The sequence below is a fragment of the Gymnoscopelus microlampas genome (assembly GCF_963454915.1).
Source record: "Gymnoscopelus microlampas genome assembly, chromosome: 14".
Classification (NCBI taxonomy): Eukaryota; Metazoa; Chordata; class Actinopteri; order Myctophiformes; family Myctophidae; genus Gymnoscopelus; species Gymnoscopelus microlampas.
Window position 1 is genome coordinate 22,160,330 of NC_139951.1, and position 21,593 is coordinate 22,181,922.

At 38.3% G+C, this 21,593-nt stretch overlaps 3 protein-coding genes across 3 annotated transcripts; 1 reads left to right on the plus strand and 2 right to left on the minus strand.

The window, feature by feature from the left end:
• Positions 1-497: 497 nt before the first annotated feature.
• On the minus strand, positions 498-7,330 carry dmc1 (DNA meiotic recombinase 1; the record flags this gene model as incomplete). Its single annotated transcript, XM_084078780.1, has 13 exons — positions 498-835; positions 1,174-1,290; positions 1,551-1,611; positions 2,797-2,911; positions 3,570-3,643; positions 4,709-4,800; positions 5,174-5,246; positions 5,328-5,369; positions 5,576-5,628; positions 5,897-5,979; positions 6,154-6,300; positions 6,570-6,614; positions 7,271-7,330. 13 exons carry the CDS (start codon positions 7,328-7,330, stop codon positions 766-768), a joined length of 1,032 nt encoding a protein of 343 aa, XP_083934906.1. The 3' UTR covers positions 498-765.
• Positions 7,331-9,414: 2,084 nt separating this feature from the next.
• Positions 9,415-13,683, minus strand: tomm22 (translocase of outer mitochondrial membrane 22 homolog (yeast)). The gene is made up of 4 exons (XM_084078775.1): positions 13,393-13,683; positions 12,035-12,153; positions 11,455-11,572; positions 9,415-10,871 (listed from the first exon to the last, which is right to left on the minus strand). The coding sequence occupies exons 1-4, from the start codon at positions 13,492-13,494 to the stop codon at positions 10,800-10,802; spliced, it is 411 nt and encodes a 136-aa protein (XP_083934901.1). The 5' UTR covers positions 13,495-13,683; the 3' UTR covers positions 9,415-10,799.
• Positions 13,684-15,063: 1,380 nt separating this feature from the next.
• Positions 15,064-20,857, plus strand: maff (v-maf avian musculoaponeurotic fibrosarcoma oncogene homolog F). The gene is made up of 3 exons (XM_084079208.1): positions 15,064-15,205; positions 17,655-17,747; positions 18,159-20,857. Exons 2-3 carry the CDS (start codon positions 17,715-17,717, stop codon positions 18,603-18,605), a joined length of 480 nt encoding a protein of 159 aa, XP_083935334.1. The 5' UTR covers positions 15,064-15,205; positions 17,655-17,714; the 3' UTR covers positions 18,606-20,857.
• The last annotated feature ends 736 nt before the right edge of the window (positions 20,858-21,593 follow it).

Genomic DNA, 21,593 nt, shown 5'->3' on the forward strand with positions numbered 1-21,593 from the left:
ATCCTACGTAAATAGTCTTATGTTTGGCCAAAAAATTGTTGCAATTAATGAAAAGTCGACAGTTACCAAGTCAAACACAAAATAAATTCCAGATTTAAATACATATAACAAAAACAAAACAATCCCACCCGTCATAAAGCGTATACAATAAGCGTAGATCTACCCGGATCCATATATACTATTATACACTAAATAACCATTATTAAGCATTATAATTATTACTGTTATTAATACCACCATCATCATTATTATCATAATTTTAATCATATTAACATCATCCTCATCACCACAACCATTTCCACCAACCATATCTGCCACCATTGCTATCCTTATCACCACCATACTACCCTCATCATTTATTATACTATACTGTATTTAGCCAAGATAATACGTTTGAACAGTTTTTTGATCTCATGCACACAAATGAGGCCACCCTATCAATAAACACTGAACAGACTTGACAACAAACTCAAAATGATGATTAATTTAATTCCACCATGAATACTGAACAAGCAAACACTACCAATCAATCATCATAGAAATAATAAATACAACAGCCTTAAATAAACAAATACATACAAATGCCTTAAATGGTACTTAGTTTAGCCTTAAATTACTGAATAAATACAAATGCAATATAAATACAAATGCAATACAAATGGTACTGTAGCACAACATGAACATACTGTATGTCATGTACCGTATAACTGAAATACACTTTAAATTAGTAACAGTGGATAGGAACAGTCATTGCATATGGTCTCTTCATTCTTTGGCATCTGCAATACCCCCAGCTGTAATGGCAAAAGTGGCCTCATTCTCTGGCATATCAGGACTAGAGGACATAATGGAAAAGAGAAGACACATCACTGCCACACCAGCTCACTAGTATTACAGGGGTTATACAGGGTTTAATACAGCACCCCCCCACCCCTTCACAGGTCAGACAGGGTGAAGAGGTTGTGCAAACCCTGCTTTTATTCCTATACATTGTATCAGACTGTATACTGTACGCTGTAGAGAAACTGGGGAAAAAATGAGTTTATCTGCTGCTCTGCCAAATGCAAGTATTGAGTTGGATTGTCCTGGGTCTAAGTTAAGCCTGGATTAGGTGGCAGGCAGTGCTATGGCTCACTTGAATACAGCATGTTACACAAAGGCTGTGGTAAGTACCTGTCAAATATCTTGGCAATTCTTAGTTCTCCGCGCCCCTTCCTCAAGCTGATCCTTGTGGTGGAGGCGTGGGCCAGGATGTGCCCTCCAATCGGCTTCTTGGGATCAGCTTGAAACCTGGAATGAATAAAAAAATAAGAAAAATGAATAAACAACCAATTAAAAAACAAACAAAATGCTCTCCTGTTCTCCCTTGATCACACTTATTGCGGTGAATGTGTTGTTGTCTGAAGTTATTTCATTTTAAATGAGAGATTATCACTGGATTTACAGATGTGTGTTTTACAGAATTAAATCTATTTATTGAGAATTTCCGGATCTTTGCACAGAACTTTGTTCTTACAGACTGTGAATGTGGCATGAATATTATTTCTTACGTCATTCCTGCACCAGGATCAGCGGTCATCTGGTTGGTCACAAACACTGCCACATTGTACTCTAGAAGAAACACGTTTATAGGCAATGAGATAGATGTCATACAGTACATGGTACATTACACTGTACATGGTAGCCTCTCAAAGCCTAATGCCATCATTTAGAATATTTATTTGTGACACGAATCAACTAGGATTGACAAAAACATGAAAAGTCGATTAAAGGGTGTTGGTGTCCGTTTCTGTTTTTCTAAATTATGGAATATCAGTCTCAGTATGGATTTAAAACTGTGATCTTTCTGTTATGTGATGGTTATGGCTGCAACTATCGATTATCTTATTAGCGATTATTCTATCTATTACGTGTTCTATTAATCAAATAATTGAGAAGCTCTTTTTTTGGGAGGGGGGGTTGCTTTTACATTTCTTTTTTGACAAATCAACATGAATTCATTCTAATTTATTTTATAATCCGCGAAATACTTAAGTCTTATGAACACATTGCCCGCAATCAGATTTTTCCCCCCGATTCTACGAGACCCCAGTGTGTGTAATGAGGGGATCACCGTGAGGACGGTGATCGCGGAAAATATTCTGTGACTACTTGAAAAGGTAAAATCGTAAAAAATGCTGGCAGAGGCTTGTACACCAATGTCTTACACACATTTATAATGGCAGGATGGTACACAGAGGTATAACAACAGATGGTCATTCCTTACATGGGCTTTATTCTATAGCTGACTCACACATAGTCGGCATGTTCGAAATAGGTTTGCATGAGTCGGCTGTTTGTAAGGAGTTTGTCAGGGAGAGGAGTTTGACAGGAAAGAACAGGTGATGATTGTTGCACCTACAATGTCATTCAATTAATCAATACCACAATGACTGTTAAATGAATTTTGGCCACCACAGGCTGCAGCCTGTTTTAGGAAACCCCTGGCAGGGAATGTGTTAACCAATTAAGTCCTATTTTATATGTCACTGTACAACACTGTCACGTAAAAATTTCAAATAGTCTATCTACAAGCTCACAATGCATTGCGGTGCGACACGTTGTGAGCTTGTATTCCGTCTATTTTCGTTAGCCATGTACGCTGAATGAAAACACATATATTTTCCTATAAATAACTCAAAAGGAAACCCTGGCTGAGACCTTAAAAGTGGACTGGAGAAGAAAATGATAAAGAGAAAATGTAAAGGCATATGTAGGAAGGGAAGAAAGAAGAGATAAGGTGGCTGTGGTTCAGACCTTCAGAGATCTTCTGAAGCCTGGAGAGCATTTGGGCCAGTTTCTGCTGCCGCTCTGCCAGCTCTCCTCGGCCAGAGAAGTCCACCCGGAACAGAGCCATGATGGAGTCAATGATCTGGTGGCCGAGAGATGAGGTGCAGGGTAGACAGACACCATTAATCTATATCATTGCAGGTATCGTCGCTGTCGGACAGAAACCTTATGTCTGCATATTTCATCTTTTTATGTTTTTTGATAAATGAATGCCTCCTTCATACCTCGTCATAGAATAATGCAAAAGTAGCGAAAATAGCCGATGCACAAACTCTTGTTGTTTATGCTATTTTTGAAAACCTCCACTTTTTTCCCTTCTTTGCCCCAAAATAGGGACGCCAGATTCAAAGTGGTTAAGTCTGTCTGTGCGTTTTAAAAATATCAACTAATGAAAAGTATTAACAAGAGCTTGTAGCTAATATCTACATTGGAGCCATTGGAACACAGGTTCTTTTTTCCATTTCCTGAAAAGTAACGGTTTTAGACATACATGGACATTATGCTTTGCTTGGCCTGTGTGTTGTATGGGAACCATGGCTCTTAACTTTGTAATATTGGTGATATGGGAATTTAAATTCATTCCACACTTCTACAAATCACATATGAGAGTAAAAATACAATATATTCCACCTATAAACCTTCACAGGGGAAAAGATTACATCTTGAAAAACTAATGAAAATCACTGAATAAAAACAATCCTGATGATGATTAATTCCTGCAAAATGTTCCTTTCACATACCAGAAGTTTGAAAACTCCTCCTTCCTCATGGAACTTGGCTGCTACAAAGTCCAACAGCTCCATCTGATGTTCACCTACAGACAGAGCACAAACTGCATAAATAAAGCTCACAAAAGTGTGTTGCGCTATGATTCCACTGGGCTGCGGACAAGAACATCATTAATGAAGGAGTTAAATTAATTGAAATTCATTTGAGAAATTATTGTCTTTGTGCAGAAGTGATGAGTTAACATCATCATAACAAATGGAGTCAGACTGTGAGTTCAATTTCTCAAAGCCTAATGCCATCATTTAGAATATGTATTTGTGACACAGCCGAATCAACTACGATTGACAAAAACATAAAAAGTCAATTAACCCTTTAAGACTGCATTATTTGTGTAATTTTAAGATTTATTTGGCTATTCAGAAATAGCAGATATACAAGCAATCGTGAAAGTTTGTGCAAATCTTTTGAATATATATAATTTTTCAAAGCGATTGCGTCTGGGGATTCTACAAAATGTCTTCTAATCTACCTGACACATTGTGCCACAAAATTACAAAGTACAGTAAATCAGCTGATATATGCCAGGTTAATGTTAAAGGGTGCTATAAAAACGATTAAAAAAAACTATTAATAAATTATCCATTTTAACAATATAATCGATTTGAGGGGGACATGAAATGTACATTTCTCTTTTATTTTATTTTTAAATCTAATAGAGCTGCAAAAGTTTATAGTTGCAGGCAGCCATAGTAATGTCTTACTATAAACGAAAGGCAGACCATCAGTAGCCACTTTACTAGGTACACCTACCCGTCAACATAACAGCATGCGTATGCATAGCATGCTCAACTACTCATATGACAAAGTGAAGAGTTTCAGTTATTGTTCAACTAAACATTAGAATGGGCAAGATGCATGATCTAATATGTCTAATATCCTTTTCATGTCACAAACCCCCACATTTATTTTCATTATGCAATGGAATGATTCTATCCTAGGGACCCAGATATGAACATATTTTCTTGTTGTAATATATTTTTGTAACAAGTAATGATTGTAATAATTTCAAGTGAATTGGATTAATTTGATTTAGTAGGCGCTTTATTAGGTAAGTGTACCTAATAAAGTGGCTACCCTAGTGTGTACATACTGGTGTAGGCTCGAGCATAGAGCACGTTGTCAAGGACAGCATCGTGGTCCACATTAAACCGCTCAGCGATGTCCTTCAACCTATCTGGACGACTAGAACCAACACCATACAAGTCAAGGGTAATATGGGACTTAAAATAACACAATAACTTTATCTGGTAGTAACATTATTGATTGTTTCTTTTCTTACTTTAAACCTTTAACATGTTTGATGGTGTATGTGAAATGTTTGTAGGATATGCATAAAAGTGTTACCATTTAAAAAGCACATTTTTACACAGATGAGCTGTGTAAAATAATGTAAAGTACCTTACCTGATAATAACATGACACATTAATATATAATGAATATGTTAAAAGTTGCAGTTGGTACTGTAATAGGACTTCTATAAATACAAAGCCTGAGAACTTCATTCCCAGATAGGGGACATAGAGTCTCCAAGCTCCAATGTATGAATAAAGGATACAAGGTGTGCTCTGTGTCGATGAAGATGACTTTCCCGCCGGTGTAGCCATCTTCTCCAGGTAGCTGAGCTGTGACTGAACAACAGTACACGCTCAGTCTGAGTCATTCATTTAGTTCACCCAATGTTTTCATTATCTCTTGATTAAATAACTTACCACAAAGTGTGTGTGAGAGCTGGGTTTTCCCTGTCCGGAACTCTGTTGAAATAAATATGTGACAAATACATGCAACACTCTGCTTGTGTCGTTGATCAATAGATAAACAAACACACACGCACATGGCCATATAAAATATGTGACTGCTAAGTTTGAATTGTGATGTGCACCCTGAATGTCTCATGCAGGACAAAGAACGCTCATAGCAGAGCACAGCAATATAAAAGCGTAGCAGAACAACCCCTCACCTCCAAAGGCCTCTGTGATTGCCATGCTCTCCATACCTCCACCCATCAGTTTGCTGCAGACAGATAACATCCACAGAATATCAGGAGCTGTAACATCAGTCCAGGGAACTAGTAATATTTACACTATTTTGACAACTGAATATTTAGAATAAAACAGGTTTTTCAAAAATAATTGATTACTTGCTAGAATATCTAGTAGCTGGTAGCCAACGGCATTGTAATTTTACAATACATTCATAATAATGATTTAATTCAATCTAAAACAATCAATAAGTTGATTAGTAAAGAGAAGCACAAAGAATCATAAACTAGGTTCTTAACTCAAACTCCTGACTCCCGGTTGTGATATGGAACACTTGCTTCCTCTTGGCACTGTACTCAAAGGCAGTCTGGAAACCATTTGTCTACGATGTGAAAAGAACAAACTAAAAAGACAATCCATCCAAATTTCCACTCACAGAACAAGTATTATTTTATGTGCACTATTGTGTTTAATAGGTTATGTAATCCTGAAAATGTGGATGAAACATTTTAAAGAAAGTCTGGATGCTCCATGAGCGAGTCCATGTCGTTCTCACCAGCATCTTCCCAGCAGCCTCTTTGATTTTCTCCACCTTGGCCTCTGACAGGCCCTTGATGTTGCACAGGGACCTTTTAGTGGTCATCTGGATGCCCTTCACTGTGCAGATACCCACCGACTTCAGCTTTTTAATGTCCGCCATGTTCTGTAGACGTAAATGAGAGACAATTATGAGGAAAAAAACAGAAAGAGATTAGTTGCAAGCTGCAGGTGCACATATGGATGAAGTGCAATGGATGCTCGGTAAATGCCTTAAGAATGTATCTGTGTGTGTGTGTGTGTGTGTGTGTGTGTGTGTGTGTGTGTGTGTGTGTGTGTGTGTGTGTGTGTGTGTGTGTGTGTGTGTGTGTGTGTGTGTGTGTGTGTGTGTGTTTGTTTTTTGTTACATCAATTCCTTATTTAGAGGTAACTCACGATCCCATGTTTCTGCAATAAGTCAATGTCTTGGAAGAAGCTCTCCTGATAGGTGAGACAAAGGGAAACAAAATACAATGACAATAGGTTTTGTTTTTAAAATGTCAAAAAGAAAATTGCCTTGTTATACAGTAACAGCGTATAATATCAGTGGTGTAAAGTAACTGAGTACATTTATTTACTCAAGTACTGTACTCAAGTACAATTTTGAGGTATTTTTTACTTTACTGGAGTATTTCCCATTTTCAATACTTTTACTTCTACTCCACTATATCTCTGAGGAAAATATTGTACTTTTACTCCACTACAATTATTTGAAAACTTTAGTTACTAGTTACTTTTTAGATTTAGATTTTTATTACTAAACATACATTAACCACTTAAGCTCTATAAATATTTTTGGCTATTTGAAAACAGCCGATCTACAAGTTCACAATGTGTAGCTTGTGAGCTTGTAGATCTGCTATTTTCAAAAGATTTTTATACATTTTGAAAACTTGAAATGGGACATTCTGCATAATGACTTTTACTTTTGGTACTTCAGTATAATTTGATGACAATACTTTTGTACTTTTACTCAAGTACATTTTGAATACCGGACTGTAATGGAGTATTTCTACATTGTGGTATTGACATCTTTACTTATATATTAATACTTTTTCCACCACTGCATATAATACTCCCTGTTTTCGTATTCTCACCTCATCGTCCTGGAGGCACACAGCATCACCTTCCACCACTTGGTCCTCTGCACATTTCATATTGATGGCAGGCAGAAGCTAAAAGTTGTGATGATAGTTTTGAACTGTCTCACTGGCTGGCAAATGGCAGCTAGCTTGATGCCAGTAATAAGCAGTATGCCTTTATTAATGTTAGCCTGTCGACTTCTCACTGACAAGTCAGCTATAGCTTTAAGCTAGGTACGTGATTTATCCACTTTCTCTGGCTTTTTAAACACAAAGGCCTGCTGACATGAACTAACTACAATTCACACACAAAAAAATACCCCCAAACTACTGATAATGAAATAGAAACAGCCTTACACCGTACAATATCAGTATTTAGTTACCTAAAGTAACAAAAGGTTAAGTCTAATAGAGGAGAACCTGGTATGACACTTTGACACTCGCAGGTTGGTTGGGCGGGAAGAATATCGATTGTTCTGCGTCATAGATCCCATGGTGCGGAGGGACAGCTGGCTGTGATTGGCTGGCTAGTTGTGCGGCAACTGTTGACGTAAAATTCCTAATTTGAAGTCATATCTAACTCCAGTGGTGTTAAAAGTAACTAAGTACATTTACACAAGTACTGTACTCAAGTAAGATTTTGAGGTATTTCTACTTTACTGGAGTATTACCAATTTTCAGTTATTTTATTTCTACTCCACTACATGATCAAAGGCAAAGACTATACTTTTACTCCACTACAATTATTTAAAAACTTTAGTTACCCGTTACTTTGTAGATTGTAGATGACTTTAATTGAATGAAACTATTTTTCTTGTAAGATTAACTATATATGAGTTAACACAAACCATTCAGTAAATATTTTAACGTTACACACAACCAAATGGTGCATCTGTCATCATCAGTTTTTACTTATGTAAAAGTATCAATACTGCCATGCAGAAACAAAATCAAACAGAAATCAAAATTTACTCGAGTAAAATTACAAAAGTATTGGCATCAAAATATACTTAAAGTATCAAAAGTAAAAGTACTCATTATGCAGAACGTCCCGTTTCACACAAGTTATCATCGCATCGCAACGTGATGCATTGTGAGCTTGTAGATCTGCTATTTTCAAACAGCCAAAGTTTAAATAGGGCTGAAGTTATTAATGTATGTTACATAATAATAATCAAAATCTACAGACTAGAAACTTAAGTTTTCAAATAATTGTAGTGGAGTAAAGTACAAGTAGTAAGTACAATATTTGCCTCTGAGATGTAGAGTAGAAATATTGACATTTGGACATACTCCAGTAAAGTAAAAGAACCTCACAATTGTATTTAGGTACGGTACTTGAGTAAATGTACAGTGCTTGAATAAATGTACTTAATTTCTTTCCACCACTGTCTGTCATTATAATTGCTGTCGAGGGTACACATTTGGACAAAGTTGTCTCCTCACCTCAGAGGATGGTTGTTTTTAATTACAATGCCAACCGTACGCGTTGTGACACACTAACTTAACTGTATAGACTTCTTACACCACACCAAACATTAAGTATAGACTGGGGCTGCATCTATCAATTATTTTCTTAGCGATTATTCTATTGATTATCTTTCCAAATAATCGAATAATCGACAAGCACATTTGAATCAACTAAATTGATTTGTCTGTACAGGTTTGTATAAGCTTTGATTTCATATCACACCATATGCACTTTAATCTAACTTTCACCAGCAAAATATGTATATATTTTTTATCATCTATTAGTTCAATGAACTTTGTTGCACCCTTAGGGTAAACACATAGCTTTCCATCTCACTGGTGTTTTTATTAGCAGTCATGTTGAAAACACAGACAGAGATATGCTCCATGAGCAGAGGTAAGAGACTGTAAATTCCAAATGGCCAACATTAAAGTAAAACAAATGATGTTCAATTACACTGGACTGGAATTGTCAGGGTAACGTTTATAATACTAGTATACATTCTTTTAACTGGGCAGATCCTCACTGGGGAATGTGACACAAAGTCCAAACTTATAAGGTTATGGCTTTGACTTAGAAGTAAAGGGAATATGGCTTTTGTGGCATATTCTTAAAACAATCAATCTTTTACATGACCAATAACTACCTGTCTTCACAGGTATTGATCAATTAAAAGGTAGTGCTAGGCTCTCAAATATAAATTTAATAAACGACTTTCAAAGTTTAGTATCGACAATTCCAGTACAGTTGCAGTGCTACTTTACTTTTATGTCAGATATTGTCCAATGCTATTGTAAGGTGCAAACAAAAATGGTAGAGATGTCAACTCTAACTAATGGGACACCATATTAAGAAACACTGATACCCAGAATGAAACCTCACAAACAATACAGATAGAAATGCACAGTGTAGAGTGGATGAGAGTGTGGTTTAGCAGAGCAACTCTAGCCTCCAATCCAGGGGAGCCAGAATGTTGCTGCTTCTCCTTCTAGCTATTAAATGGTAGCCTGTGTTCTAGCCGGATCCCTAGGACTGGAGATGTGAACTACTGATTAACAGTTCACAAATCCAGTGTTGGGGATAAAGAGTACTAACTGGCTTTACTATAATCACACACTGTCATACCAGGTTTACAACTATCTAGTAGAAGAAAATGGTATGGACAAGACATGGGCCTCCAGAACCGAGGTTGAGAACCACTGCAGCAGAGCTATGAATCATATTTCTATCAGCTATGTAGTATGCATGCTCCACATCTTGGAATGTACTCCAGTTGTGCAGCATTGGTTTTAGTCGGCATGTACTACCATTGATTCTCCACATACAGATGGAACCAATAAATATATGAAATACCAAACAGACGTTTTCAATCGCTTCAAAGGGCAGAATGTCATTACAAGTATCACGCCCACATGGACATTGCTCAGACTGAAAACACACAGACATACAATTGGTATCCTGTAGAACAATGGCTCTCAGCTGGCTTTACTCAGGACCCAAATTTTACCTTCTCTATGACCCCTCCACGACCAAATATAATCAATAACAGAATGTTCTCTTGTCTCTGTTCTTGGTCCATCACATTATGCCAGTGTTTCATGTTTCAGTTTGAACAAAACCCACCAGTTCACACGGCTCTAGAAGTACTTTGGATCTTTCACACACCCTTTGTTTTTTGTAATTAACCACCTTCACCTGTTGTCCGTAGGGAACATACCTCACTTAAATCACTAGAAGTACATTATTTATATATACTGTATGTATAAAAACAAAATAGACGGACATTGCCCCATGAAGTCAGTCTCTGTGAGGTGTTTGAGAAAAGAGAGACAGTGAGAGAGGGGGACGCATTAGACTGCAACACCCAGGAAATGGCAATCATGAAAACCTCCTCCTCTTCAACGGCCCATCCGATTGGCCAGTCCTGGATGTTGAAATAAGCATCATCAGGATAAAGCTTTCACAGTTCCATCATTTCTTCTGGTCATCATCATCTTCTTCACCGGCTCTTTTCTGGGCTGTCCCTCTACCGCTGCTAGCGGCAGGTCTCACATTTGTGCAGGGACATCTTCGTCACATTTTGCCAGGTGCAGGTGGCATCATAGGCATGCCTCCAGACATGCCAGTGTTGGGACCGAGAAGGATCTAAAGGGAGAGGAGGATATGATCAGTCTTCACCTGTGCTGGGTAAACCCAGAGCCATATAAGGAGAGTTGCTTCACCTCCGTTCACTTCATGGGGCCAGGCTTCTACAGAGCCTTCTATTGGCCAATAGTGACAAAGCCCTGAACCGGAAGTTTACGGAATGCACTGGAGTTTGTCACTATTTCAAGTTTACGTCATGAACCATGTGACCGGTGCTGTTTCTGCCCCCTAATTGACGTAACTCTCCAATAGAAGGCTCTGGGTATACCCACAGACCCAAAACATGCAGAAGTATTAAGTTAAGGTTGCCAATAGGTTTAAAGAACAATGACAAAATGTGAAAAACAAGCTATAAAAGTTTACTTAAAGCTGTGGTCTGTGCAGCAATTATACTTGAATGGTCTGGTCTGTGCAGCAATTATACTTGTAATTTCAAAGAGGAAGAACACACACACACACACACACACACACACACACACACACACACACACACACACACACACACACACACACACACACACACACACACACACACACACACACACACACACACACACACACACACACACACACACACACACACCTGTCTCTGCTGTTGTAACTGCTGCTGCTCCAGTTGTAGTCTTTCTGTCTCAAACACAACAGGAAGCACCAGGATCATGAAGGAAGTGGTGCCCACCCAGAGTGCTGCGCGGGAGAAACTACATTGCACATACATAAACAGACACACACAAACATAAAAAAGAAAAGATGAGAGGAATGAAATGTCTAAGATAAACAGCAACGATAAGTAATAGCTTTAATAGTATTACTAGAGGGATATTGCAGGTATAAAGAATATATATTGTATACCTTGTTGCATACATTAATTTATGACTATGTGATGTGTGGTCACAAAACAGCAAAAGAGGCAGAAGTCAGCTCCAGTAAGTGCGCTGCCCTACAAAGCAACACAGTAACTAGCTGCAACATTTTTACAAGCTAAAAGAAGTTGTGACTAGGGCTTGAATTGTATGATTTAATAGTACACCCACAGCATCACGTTACATAAGAACACTAGATCATTTCAGCAACAAGAGTAATCATTTCACTACTTGCAATCTTTCAGGGCAGTGTGGAATGGATCTCCTAATGTGGAAGAGACATAATGTGACATAATGTACCTGTAGAAGTTCTTGGCAAGAGAGACAGAACAGTGCGCGGACACCTCTGCAGCACTGCGAACCGTGTCAGGGAACATCTCTGTCAAACCCCAGAGCCTCTCCATCAATGTCTCGTCGAACTGACAGACAGAAAAGAAAAAAAGAAAAACACATTGTTCAATGCGTCAAGTTTTAAAATAAAAACGGTTGGGTTTTTTGCAGTGCAGTGTGCACTGGATTATTCATATCTATCTACAGTACATATACACACAGTACACACACACATGTGGCAAATTAAAGGAAAACCCTGAATAAATGAGTGGAGAAACATACAAATCTAACAAACATATAACATATCATCCATACAGGTGTACTGCATGATAACATCATACCATGCTCTGTGGCATGTACAAAAAAGCTGAGCAGGTCTACTTGACCTCAATTTTGGATCAAGGGCTTCAGTCACAAAAGAAAAGATGGCTCAACTAGCTATAGTGTTTCTACACTGTAGGAACAGTCACTAAAATGACACTCCAATCTAATGTAAATTCATCAATAAATAATAGGGTTGGAAATAATGATCCAAATTTCACCTTCAATGTCCATTTTGATTGTGCATTAGTGCGATAAGTGAAAAACAAAATAACTACTCTTTTAAATGTCAAATTACCTAACAACTGCCAGCATTGATCCAGAGCGAAATCGAAGGATTATTCATTAGCAATGAAGTAACTAAGTACATTTACTCAAGTACTGTACTACAATTTAATACTTTTACTTCTACTCCACTACATCTCAGAAACAAATATTGTACTTTTACTCCACTACAATTATTTGAAAACTTTAGTTACTAGTTACTTTGCAGATATAAATAACTATTACAAAACATACACAGCCTTATTTTATACATAGGCTGTGGTACGTGGTTAATGTATTTTATAAACATTTTCAAACATATTAGTGCTTATACTTTTAGTACTTTAAGTAGCCTACATTTTGATGCCAACACTTTTGTACTTTTACATTTTGAACACAGGCCTTTTACTTGTATACATTTTTATATTGTGGCATTGCTCCTTTTACTTAAGTAAAATATCTAAGTACTTCTTCCACCACTGTTTATTAGCAAGCTACGATCTGTATGTTCAGAAAGCTAGCTGGAGTTTAAATCTGGGCAAGGCTGCAGTGTGATTGTTAACAGTGTTGTTAAGTAACTAAGTACATTTACTCAAGTAAGACTTTGAACACATAGGCCCTTTAGTCGTAACGGAGTATTTTTTTTATATCGTGGTATTGCTCCTTTTACTTAAAATAAAATATCCGAGTACTTCTTCCACCACTGATTTGACTTAACGTGTTTATAATAAGTAAATCCATACCTCCTCATCATCATCATCGTCATCATCATCTTCGATCTCGTCTTCGGGGGGCCGGATAGAGATAGGGCCCGCAGCGGGGGGCAGCTCTTCAATGCCGGACATGGTGATCTGATCTGATCTACAAGCCCTGTGTCTGGGACAGTCTGATCAGCAAATCAGCAACGCAAGCAGCGTCTTGATCGCTATTTACAGAGAAAAGGGGAGATTGTTATATTTCGAGGAGAGGGTGCAGCACCGGTCGGTCCTGCGACAGTCTGAGGTCATTCAGTAAAGCGTGCATGTGCGCGTTGGATGACGGGAAAAGAAAGGGGTCACTTCCTGGATGGATTCGCTCATTCGCTCGAACGAACGTCTCCCCCTGTCGACCGGACTGTCTAATGACAGGTTTGGGGTTGTCAACACCAGTGGTTCTCAACCTGTGGGTCGGGACCACCGGGGGAGGCTCCACAATGATTTTGGGGGGTCCCCAGATGACAGTGAAGTAACAATTTAAGGACTTTTAGACCTTTTCAATACCTCAAAAAAGAAAAAAGACCATTACTGCATCAAAAGTAATCAACAAACTATACTATAAAAACTGGTCAAACATCAAGGGTCATTATTTTATATATACACATATATATATATATATATATATATATATATATATATATATATATATATATATATATATATATATATATATATATATATATATATATATATATATATATATATATATATATTATATGTGTGTGTGTGTGTGTGTGTGTGTGTGTGTGTGTGTGTGTGTGTGTGTGTGTGTGTGTGTGTGTGTGTGTGTGTGTGTGTGTATGTGTTGCTGCCCTGATCTAAATGTGTTGTAAATAAGGGTGATGTGATGTGATGTGATGTGATGTGATGTGATGTGATGTGATCTTCTAATACACGGTCAAATCCATTGTGTTAATGTATCCATGTGTAACTCATGGACCCTAGTTCCATTTGGTTGAACACTCTCTGAGTTAAATTACCACAGTATTTTTGCACAGCCTAATAAAGGCCTAACTTGCCTCGCACGTATAATGATTATATGGTGTGAGATGAATATGGACATTGTAATCCATAGTTAGTAGAGGAATATCTTTTGTTTTTGTTTTATGTAATTTGCTCATCTTCTTTTTGCTTTGGTGTGTGTGTGTGTGTGTGTGTGTGTGTGTGTGTGTGTGTGTGTGTGTGTGTGTGTGTGTGTGTGTGTGTGTGTGTGTGTGTGTGTGTGTGTGTATGTGTGTATGTATGTATGTATGTATGTATGTATGTATATATATATATATATATATATATATATATATATATATATATATATATATATATATATATATATATATATATATATATATATATATATATATATATATATATATATATAGTATCATTTATTTAGTCTGTTTATTGAAACATAATAGGGAGAAATCCAGGGAACAGGGTGTGATGGAAAAGTTGGGAAGCAGGCTTTCCTTTTTCCTTGTTGTTTACATCTTTCAGAGTACGCTGTGGGGGCGGGGGGGAGGCTCCGCCCTCATTCCTCTGGCCTGACGTCATTGTTGGTGTGTTTTTTATGAATGAAAGAATCCAACCTCAAACAGCTAGAGAGTAATTCCGGGAAAAGGCGGACTGACATTTTGTCGCCAGACAGTAGACACTCTCCTCGACCGACCGAGAGCAGATCATATAAATCCACCGGATCTTCCTTGATCGCGAAGACGTTCCGTTTTACTGTTATAACCGATCACACGCCGACCGACGAGGACTGGTTTTCTACCGCGGACTGACAGAACAGACACACCAAGGACAAGTGAGTAAGGCAGCTGTTTGCTTTAATGTGCTTCTTTTAGCCCTCCATGCTAACGTGCTGCTAGCATGTTTTCGAGCCACATCCCCGATCGCACAAATACCTCGATTTCTAAACGAATTGTTTAGGCCTTATCGGTCTCGATGGACACATAATGACACAATATGACATTGCTGGACAGTGTTTTGGACACGCATTCAAGCACCTGCACAGTTTAAAGCCATTTGTGTAGCATTTAAAAGCCTGGCTAAGATGGATGGCGTGTGATGCACTTGTGATGGCTGTTTACTAGAGCAGGGCATTTATAGCACCATGCCAGCCAGCAATGTCTTGTCCCCCCCAACTTCAGGGTTGTTGTATGGGGGGGGGACAAGACCCTGCTTCATATGTGTGGAATGTGGAATTTAACTCGTCTTATGTCATCCCTTTTGATTGTTTAATAATAGCCACTTAAATGGTTAACGTGTTGTGGTTTGCCAGTATTAGTAGATTTGGGGATAGTCGTCATTGAATACACCATATAATCTATGTAACATTATATTTGAAACAATACCACCAGCACTATGCCATGATGTGTGTGTGTGTGGGGGGAGATCTACCCATGTGACCTTATGTGCTGTTCAGACAGTGTGTGTGTGTGTGTGTGTGTGTGTGTGTGTGTGTGTGTGTGTGTGCTGGTTATACTATGTAATCTATGTAACATTATATTTGGAACAATACTCCAGCACTATGCCTTGATGTGTGTGTGGAGATCTACCCATGTGACCTTATATGTGCTGTTGTTCAGACTGTGTGTATGTGTGCCTGTGTTGCCAGGTTTTGAGAGAGAAACAAGCAAACAGGTCTATGAAAACAAGACCAAAAGAAGCAACTAGGCCACATGAGCACTTTAAATCTATATTCATTGTTGGTTATCTGAAAATAGCTGATCTGCTATTTTCAAAAACTCTTAAAATAAAATGTGGAATATTTGGAAACGTTTTGAAAGATTCTAACACTAATGGGCTACATATTAATTTGGGTGGTCCATAATGACATGACAATATTTGAGAACCACTGGTTTAAATAAAATGAAAAATAAAAAATGGAAGCAAGCCCAAATAAGCAACTATACTGTAGAAACAAGCCCAAAAAAACAGTATTTACTAGCTACTTTACAGAAAAACAAGCACAAACTCGCATATAATAATCAGACATGGCAACCCTGGTGTGTGTGTGTGTGTGTTGGTGGAGCTGTGGACAGTGGACCAGCCAGGAAGGCAAGGCAGTTTCTTGCTGAATCACCCTGACTTTATGAAACGGTCAGGTCTGTCTGGTGGTTTAACACACACACAACCAAACCTTCCCACGCTTTACGGGAAATGCAATCAAACCAGGCCTGGTATTTAAAGGAGTAGTTCACCCCAAAAATTACAAAAACAAAAAAATCAAGGCTTCATGGGGTGTGTAATTGATAGAAAATAAGTATTTTTTTCTGGGGGAACTACTCCTTTAAGGATAGGTTTCATTTCCACGCACGTGTATGAGGAGGAGGGTTGGGATGGTGTATCTATAGTGAAAGCAGGATTAGCACAACTGAACTGAAATATATTGCTTTCATTGACAGTGTCTTGTGGTAGTCATAGTTGTTGGTGATTTCGGTTTGCTCAACATAAGTATTATTGTTGTTATTTTAAATAATGGAATATATTTTTTGTTCTTTTTATTGAATTATCGTTCTAGGTATTATTGCCAGTGCATTACTACTGCAAAACTGTTCTGTAGATTTAAAAAAAAAAGACTTAAGTAGTACTGCAGTATAATACTACTAAATACGAGTCACTATTAAGGCCACAGTGGGGAGAGAGATAAAATTAAGGCAAACACCTGACCGTGTTTTTTGTTTTTTCACATTGAAAGTTCTGTCCGGCCCCTGTGACGGTTGGTAAGGGGAAGTGTTGTGGGATTTGGTTAGACTCGGAGACACCTGCTTTGAGCAAGGAGGGGGTGGACACATGACCCCCCCCCCCCCCCCCCATACTGTTCCAGTCAACAGAGAAAGCACGCCACTTTGAAACCCTTCTCTTTTCATATCAAGCCACTGATTAAAATGAAAGGCAACATTTGGAAAAGCTTGGAAGACTGTGGCTTCTTCTCCTTTTTCTTTGATTCGCACATGACTGGCCATCTTGTGAGCATATTGTGAATGTCAGACTAAATGGAGAACAAAACAGCATGATGTTCTAAATCACATGTGATAATGCTTTTTGGGGGGGGGACTCTGAGTATTTAATCATTAAAAAATTGATTACTTCAATTTACAAATGACATGAGGCTATGTTTTTTGTTTTGATTCTGTGGCTCCAGATGGCATCTTAAAAGAGATATTCCATTGTTTTGCAGAATATAGTTTTATTTTTGTTAATATTGTGCAGCCCTAATTTACAGTATGTTCTTTGGTCTATTCTTCCAGAGTGTCTAAATCTGTGTTGCCTGGTGCCTGGGGAAGAAGAACAAACAATAAAGTCGGACCATGACATCAGAAAGAAACAGCAAAGCCCTGAAGGTAAGACAAGTTTATTATTTTCACAACAATGACTTATGTTAGCAGCCTCAACTATTTCTGTAGAAGGAAAGACGTCAGCATCGATACAATTTTTTTTATGTCCTCCCATTGTTGACTATTCTTTTTTCGTATCCAGTCTGATGCTGCCTTCTACCATGCTTGCCCTCTCTTCCCTTTCTTCTTTCATTTCCTTCTATTCCATTACCTCCCTTCTTTTTCCCCAACTCTCTCCAATATGTTTTTTAATGAGCCTTGTGTTTTTATTTGTATTCCTCCCTTATTATATAAATAAAAAATAAAAAAATAAATATAAATTATTTTGTCTTATTTAAAAAAAAAAAAATGTTACTTTGCATTAACAACCGACGCGTGAGTGAGCAAAGCTGAACTGATCCTATTACGTCCTGTCAGGTGAAGAGGGAGTGCGGCGAGAATGTGCCCATCCTGTCAGACAGCGAGCTCATGTCGCTGTCGGTGCGCGAGCTCAACCTGCACCTGCGGGGCCTCTCCCGCGAGGAGGTGCAGAAGCTGAAGCAACGCCGGCGTACACTGAAGAACCGGGGGTATGCTGCCAGCTGCCGTGTCAAACGGGTGTCACAGCGCGAGGCCCTCGAACAGCAGAAGAAGGAGCTCCAGCGCGAGGTGGAGAGGCTGGGCGTGGAGAACGCTGGCATGCGGAGGGAGCTCGAAGGCCTCGGGGCCCGCCTGGCCGCCCTGCAGAGGTTCGCCCGGGGCCTTGAGTCCGGAGGAGGCAGCCTCCTGGCCACAGCTCCCCGCCTCAACACCGCCTCGGTCATCACCATTGTCAAGACTCCCTCACAGCCGCAACCACAGAGAGAGCAGGGATCCAACTCCTAGAACAGAGGGGATACCTGGACTGGGGTGGGATACATGACCTGCAATGCAAACATACATATACATGCCACATGCACACGTACATGACTGTACACACACAGGAGAGTAGGACAAGGAACATAATATGTAGAGCTCAACAGTGACGTTCCGGAAGTGAAAATCCAATTCATATTCTGAATGGAGGATTTAAATTATTAAACGAAGCACTGTACCGTGTCAATGAAACTATTGTTCGGTTGGAAGTCATTGGAATTGTATCATTCGCAATGATTTATGGGATGAGTAGTTCCTTCACTCTAAAATGTATTTAGTTTAGTACCGTTGACCCTTATCCTTTTTTTTGTTGTTGCACCACATGAAATGTTTTATGGTCATGATTGTGAGGATTTCCTGAAACGTCCATGGAGTAAATTAATGAGAAATGAACTCCAGGAAATAGAGCTGTTCAAAATGTGAGCGGTCACTGTTGAGCTCTATAGGCATAGGCACTTACTAAATGCTCATCTGTGTTACACACACACACACACACACACACACATACACACGCATGAACGCACACAAGACTGATGAGCTCAGAGTTGGTCACAATACTTTTCAGGCCTGCTCAACACACCTAACCACAACAGACGTAAGCACCAAACTCACATTCATACCGTCACTCTCACACACACACACACACACACAGAGGACATGGACAGTGGCTGACTGAAGAATCTGACTGAAGCGCAAAGTGACTGGCGAGGTGTGCGTATCCTCAAGGCCAACCATCGACAAAGCCAGCTGTACAGCTGGCGCTCTCTGACTCTGCTAGTGACTCTGCTCCAGTAACATGGCACCTGACCAACTGCAAAATTCCAAAGTTGGACCAGGCATATACAGTATGTTCTGCTTCCTCCAACTCAACAATGTCTGCATTCCTCTCGCAGCACACATACAGTAGTCTGAAGATCATTTAGTAATTTCTTGTTTGGTTCTGCTTTGAAGGAGCAACGCGTCTCCATGTGTTGTCTTTGTTTTCTTTACCTGTTTTGTTTAATAGGACTTCAATTTCAAGCAATATGTTTTGGTTAATCAATCTTGTCTCGTCTTTAAGAAAACTAGATTGAAACCAACCAACCATGTACTGTGTTAGCAACTAGTGTTTTTTAGAAAACACAAGCCTGTGTTTTCTATCTTTCCACCTAGAGTTTCTTTGTTCACTCCTTGTGAATGGATTTTAGAGGTGTAGGGCTGGCGTAAGACTCTCTTACATTAACTCAATGCCTTTAAGTGTATGAGGGGAGTGAAAGAATACTTACTTTGGTGGGGAAAGGTTAAACAGTGGAATGCTACAGCTCCTTAGAATTTATGGGCACACATTCTTTTGTTAGTTTTATATTACCAGAGGATAGCATTGTCTGAATGTAGGGCTGCACAACTATAGCTGAAGTTGTAATTCTAAATTATTTTCGGAGACGACGTGATCTGATTATTGGTGTCTATGTTGCGGTGAACCAAATATACCACGATTAATTGTAGAAGCTAAATTGCTGTATGCAATTACACAATTAATTACGAAATCCTCGTCGGATCAATAATTCACCAAGCTATTTTCATTGTCCGTAGATATTACTGTGCTTTAATGTGTTAGTCTGTTGTGATTTTGTATTAAAAAAAGAGCAAAGCTTTGTATATCTACTAGACTCCCCAACGACAGATGTTGGTCATTTTGCTGGAACATGTAAAAAAAAACAACCATGGGACTACATCTGGTAGGAATTATGCTCCGTCAATGCAAATTCTATTCATACATTCCTTTTTATCTGTTGTCTTTTGTAATGTTTGTACGTACGATGAAAGACGAAAATGTTGAGCGACATTTATCAGAGCTATATTCTATATTTTATTTGTATTTAAAGATAGATATTACGAAAAGAAAAGCTAACGAGTGCTGTGATGTTATGTTATGTTTTTGGTTTGGTTTTCTTTTTCCAAAAAGTACTTGTGTATATGACTAGTTTTGGGGTTATTCCCACGTCTAATTATTGTACTTGAGTGACGATTATTATTATTTTGAAAAAATGTTAACTGTCGTTATGAGCTGTTTTAGAAATATGCTAAATTCAATGGCCATATTGCTGTATGATGATTTTCCGTATGCGTGTTTGCCTTGTTTGTACTAATTTCATAGTGGCTTGTAGGGATATTCTTATTTTTCTATGAAGTACCAAGGTGATGGTGTGAGTTTATTTATGGTAATAAAAAAATCAAGGTTATTTCAGAATTGGCATGATAAGTGAGGTTATAGAGTGGCGACGGTAACGAGAATTGACTGGAACAGGAAGATAAACGATGGGAATAAGAATGGAAGAAAGTACATACTACATATGTAGTTGTTGGTGAAAGATGGCTAAAGGAAGTGCATTTGAGGGTTATGTGAGTGAAGAGGATGGAAAGAGTTGATGCGGCGAGTGATTAACTTAAAAACCTTAAACTGTATTTCATGCAAACTATGCTAACTAGACTTCAGTATGCTGGGTTTCAGTGGGGGGAACCAGACCTCAAATAGCAATATGATTTTTTTTAAGCAGGCATTATAACACATTATATTGTGTTGATAAATACTCCTTGAGATATCATAGGGTTACTATATTTAGCTATATCAGTATCAATGTTGCATAGCATTTATTCAGTAATATTTTAACGTCTCAGATCTGTCAAATTTGTGCTGGATGTTTTGTACTACTACAAAACACAAATGGTCTTTGTATTTATTGTATTTTTTCTATGGTGAAAATTTAAGTACATTGTCTATTTTATATATATTAATAATTAAAATAAATGTTGTATATATTGTACATAAAATGGTGTGCTTGTCATTATGAGACGTGCTGTATCATGTTAAGTGTACTGGGATATCAGTTGAGTTTTTGTTAAGCTCGCAATTGGGGAAAAATCTGAAAAGACAGTTATTTTTTACTTGGTGGAACTATCTGTTAAAAGAAACCACTG

Coding starts and splice junctions, on each gene's coding strand:
- tomm22 (XM_084078775.1), bottom strand. CDS start 13,494: ATGTCCGGCATTGAAGAGCTGCCCCCCGCTGCGGGCCCTATCTCTATC. Junction 12,154..13,392: donor ACGATGATGATGATGAGGAG/GTATGGATTTAC, acceptor TCTGTCTGTCAG/TTCGACGAGACATTGATGGA. Junction 10,872..11,454: donor AGTTACAACAGCAGAGACAG/GTGTGTGTGTGT, acceptor CTCTCCCTTTAG/ATCCTTCTCGGTCCCAACAC.
- maff (XM_084079208.1), top strand. CDS start 17,715: ATGACATCAGAAAGAAACAGCAAAGCCCTGAAG. Junction 17,748..18,158: donor GAAACAGCAAAGCCCTGAAG/GTAAGACAAGTT, acceptor ACGTCCTGTCAG/GTGAAGAGGGAGTGCGGCGA.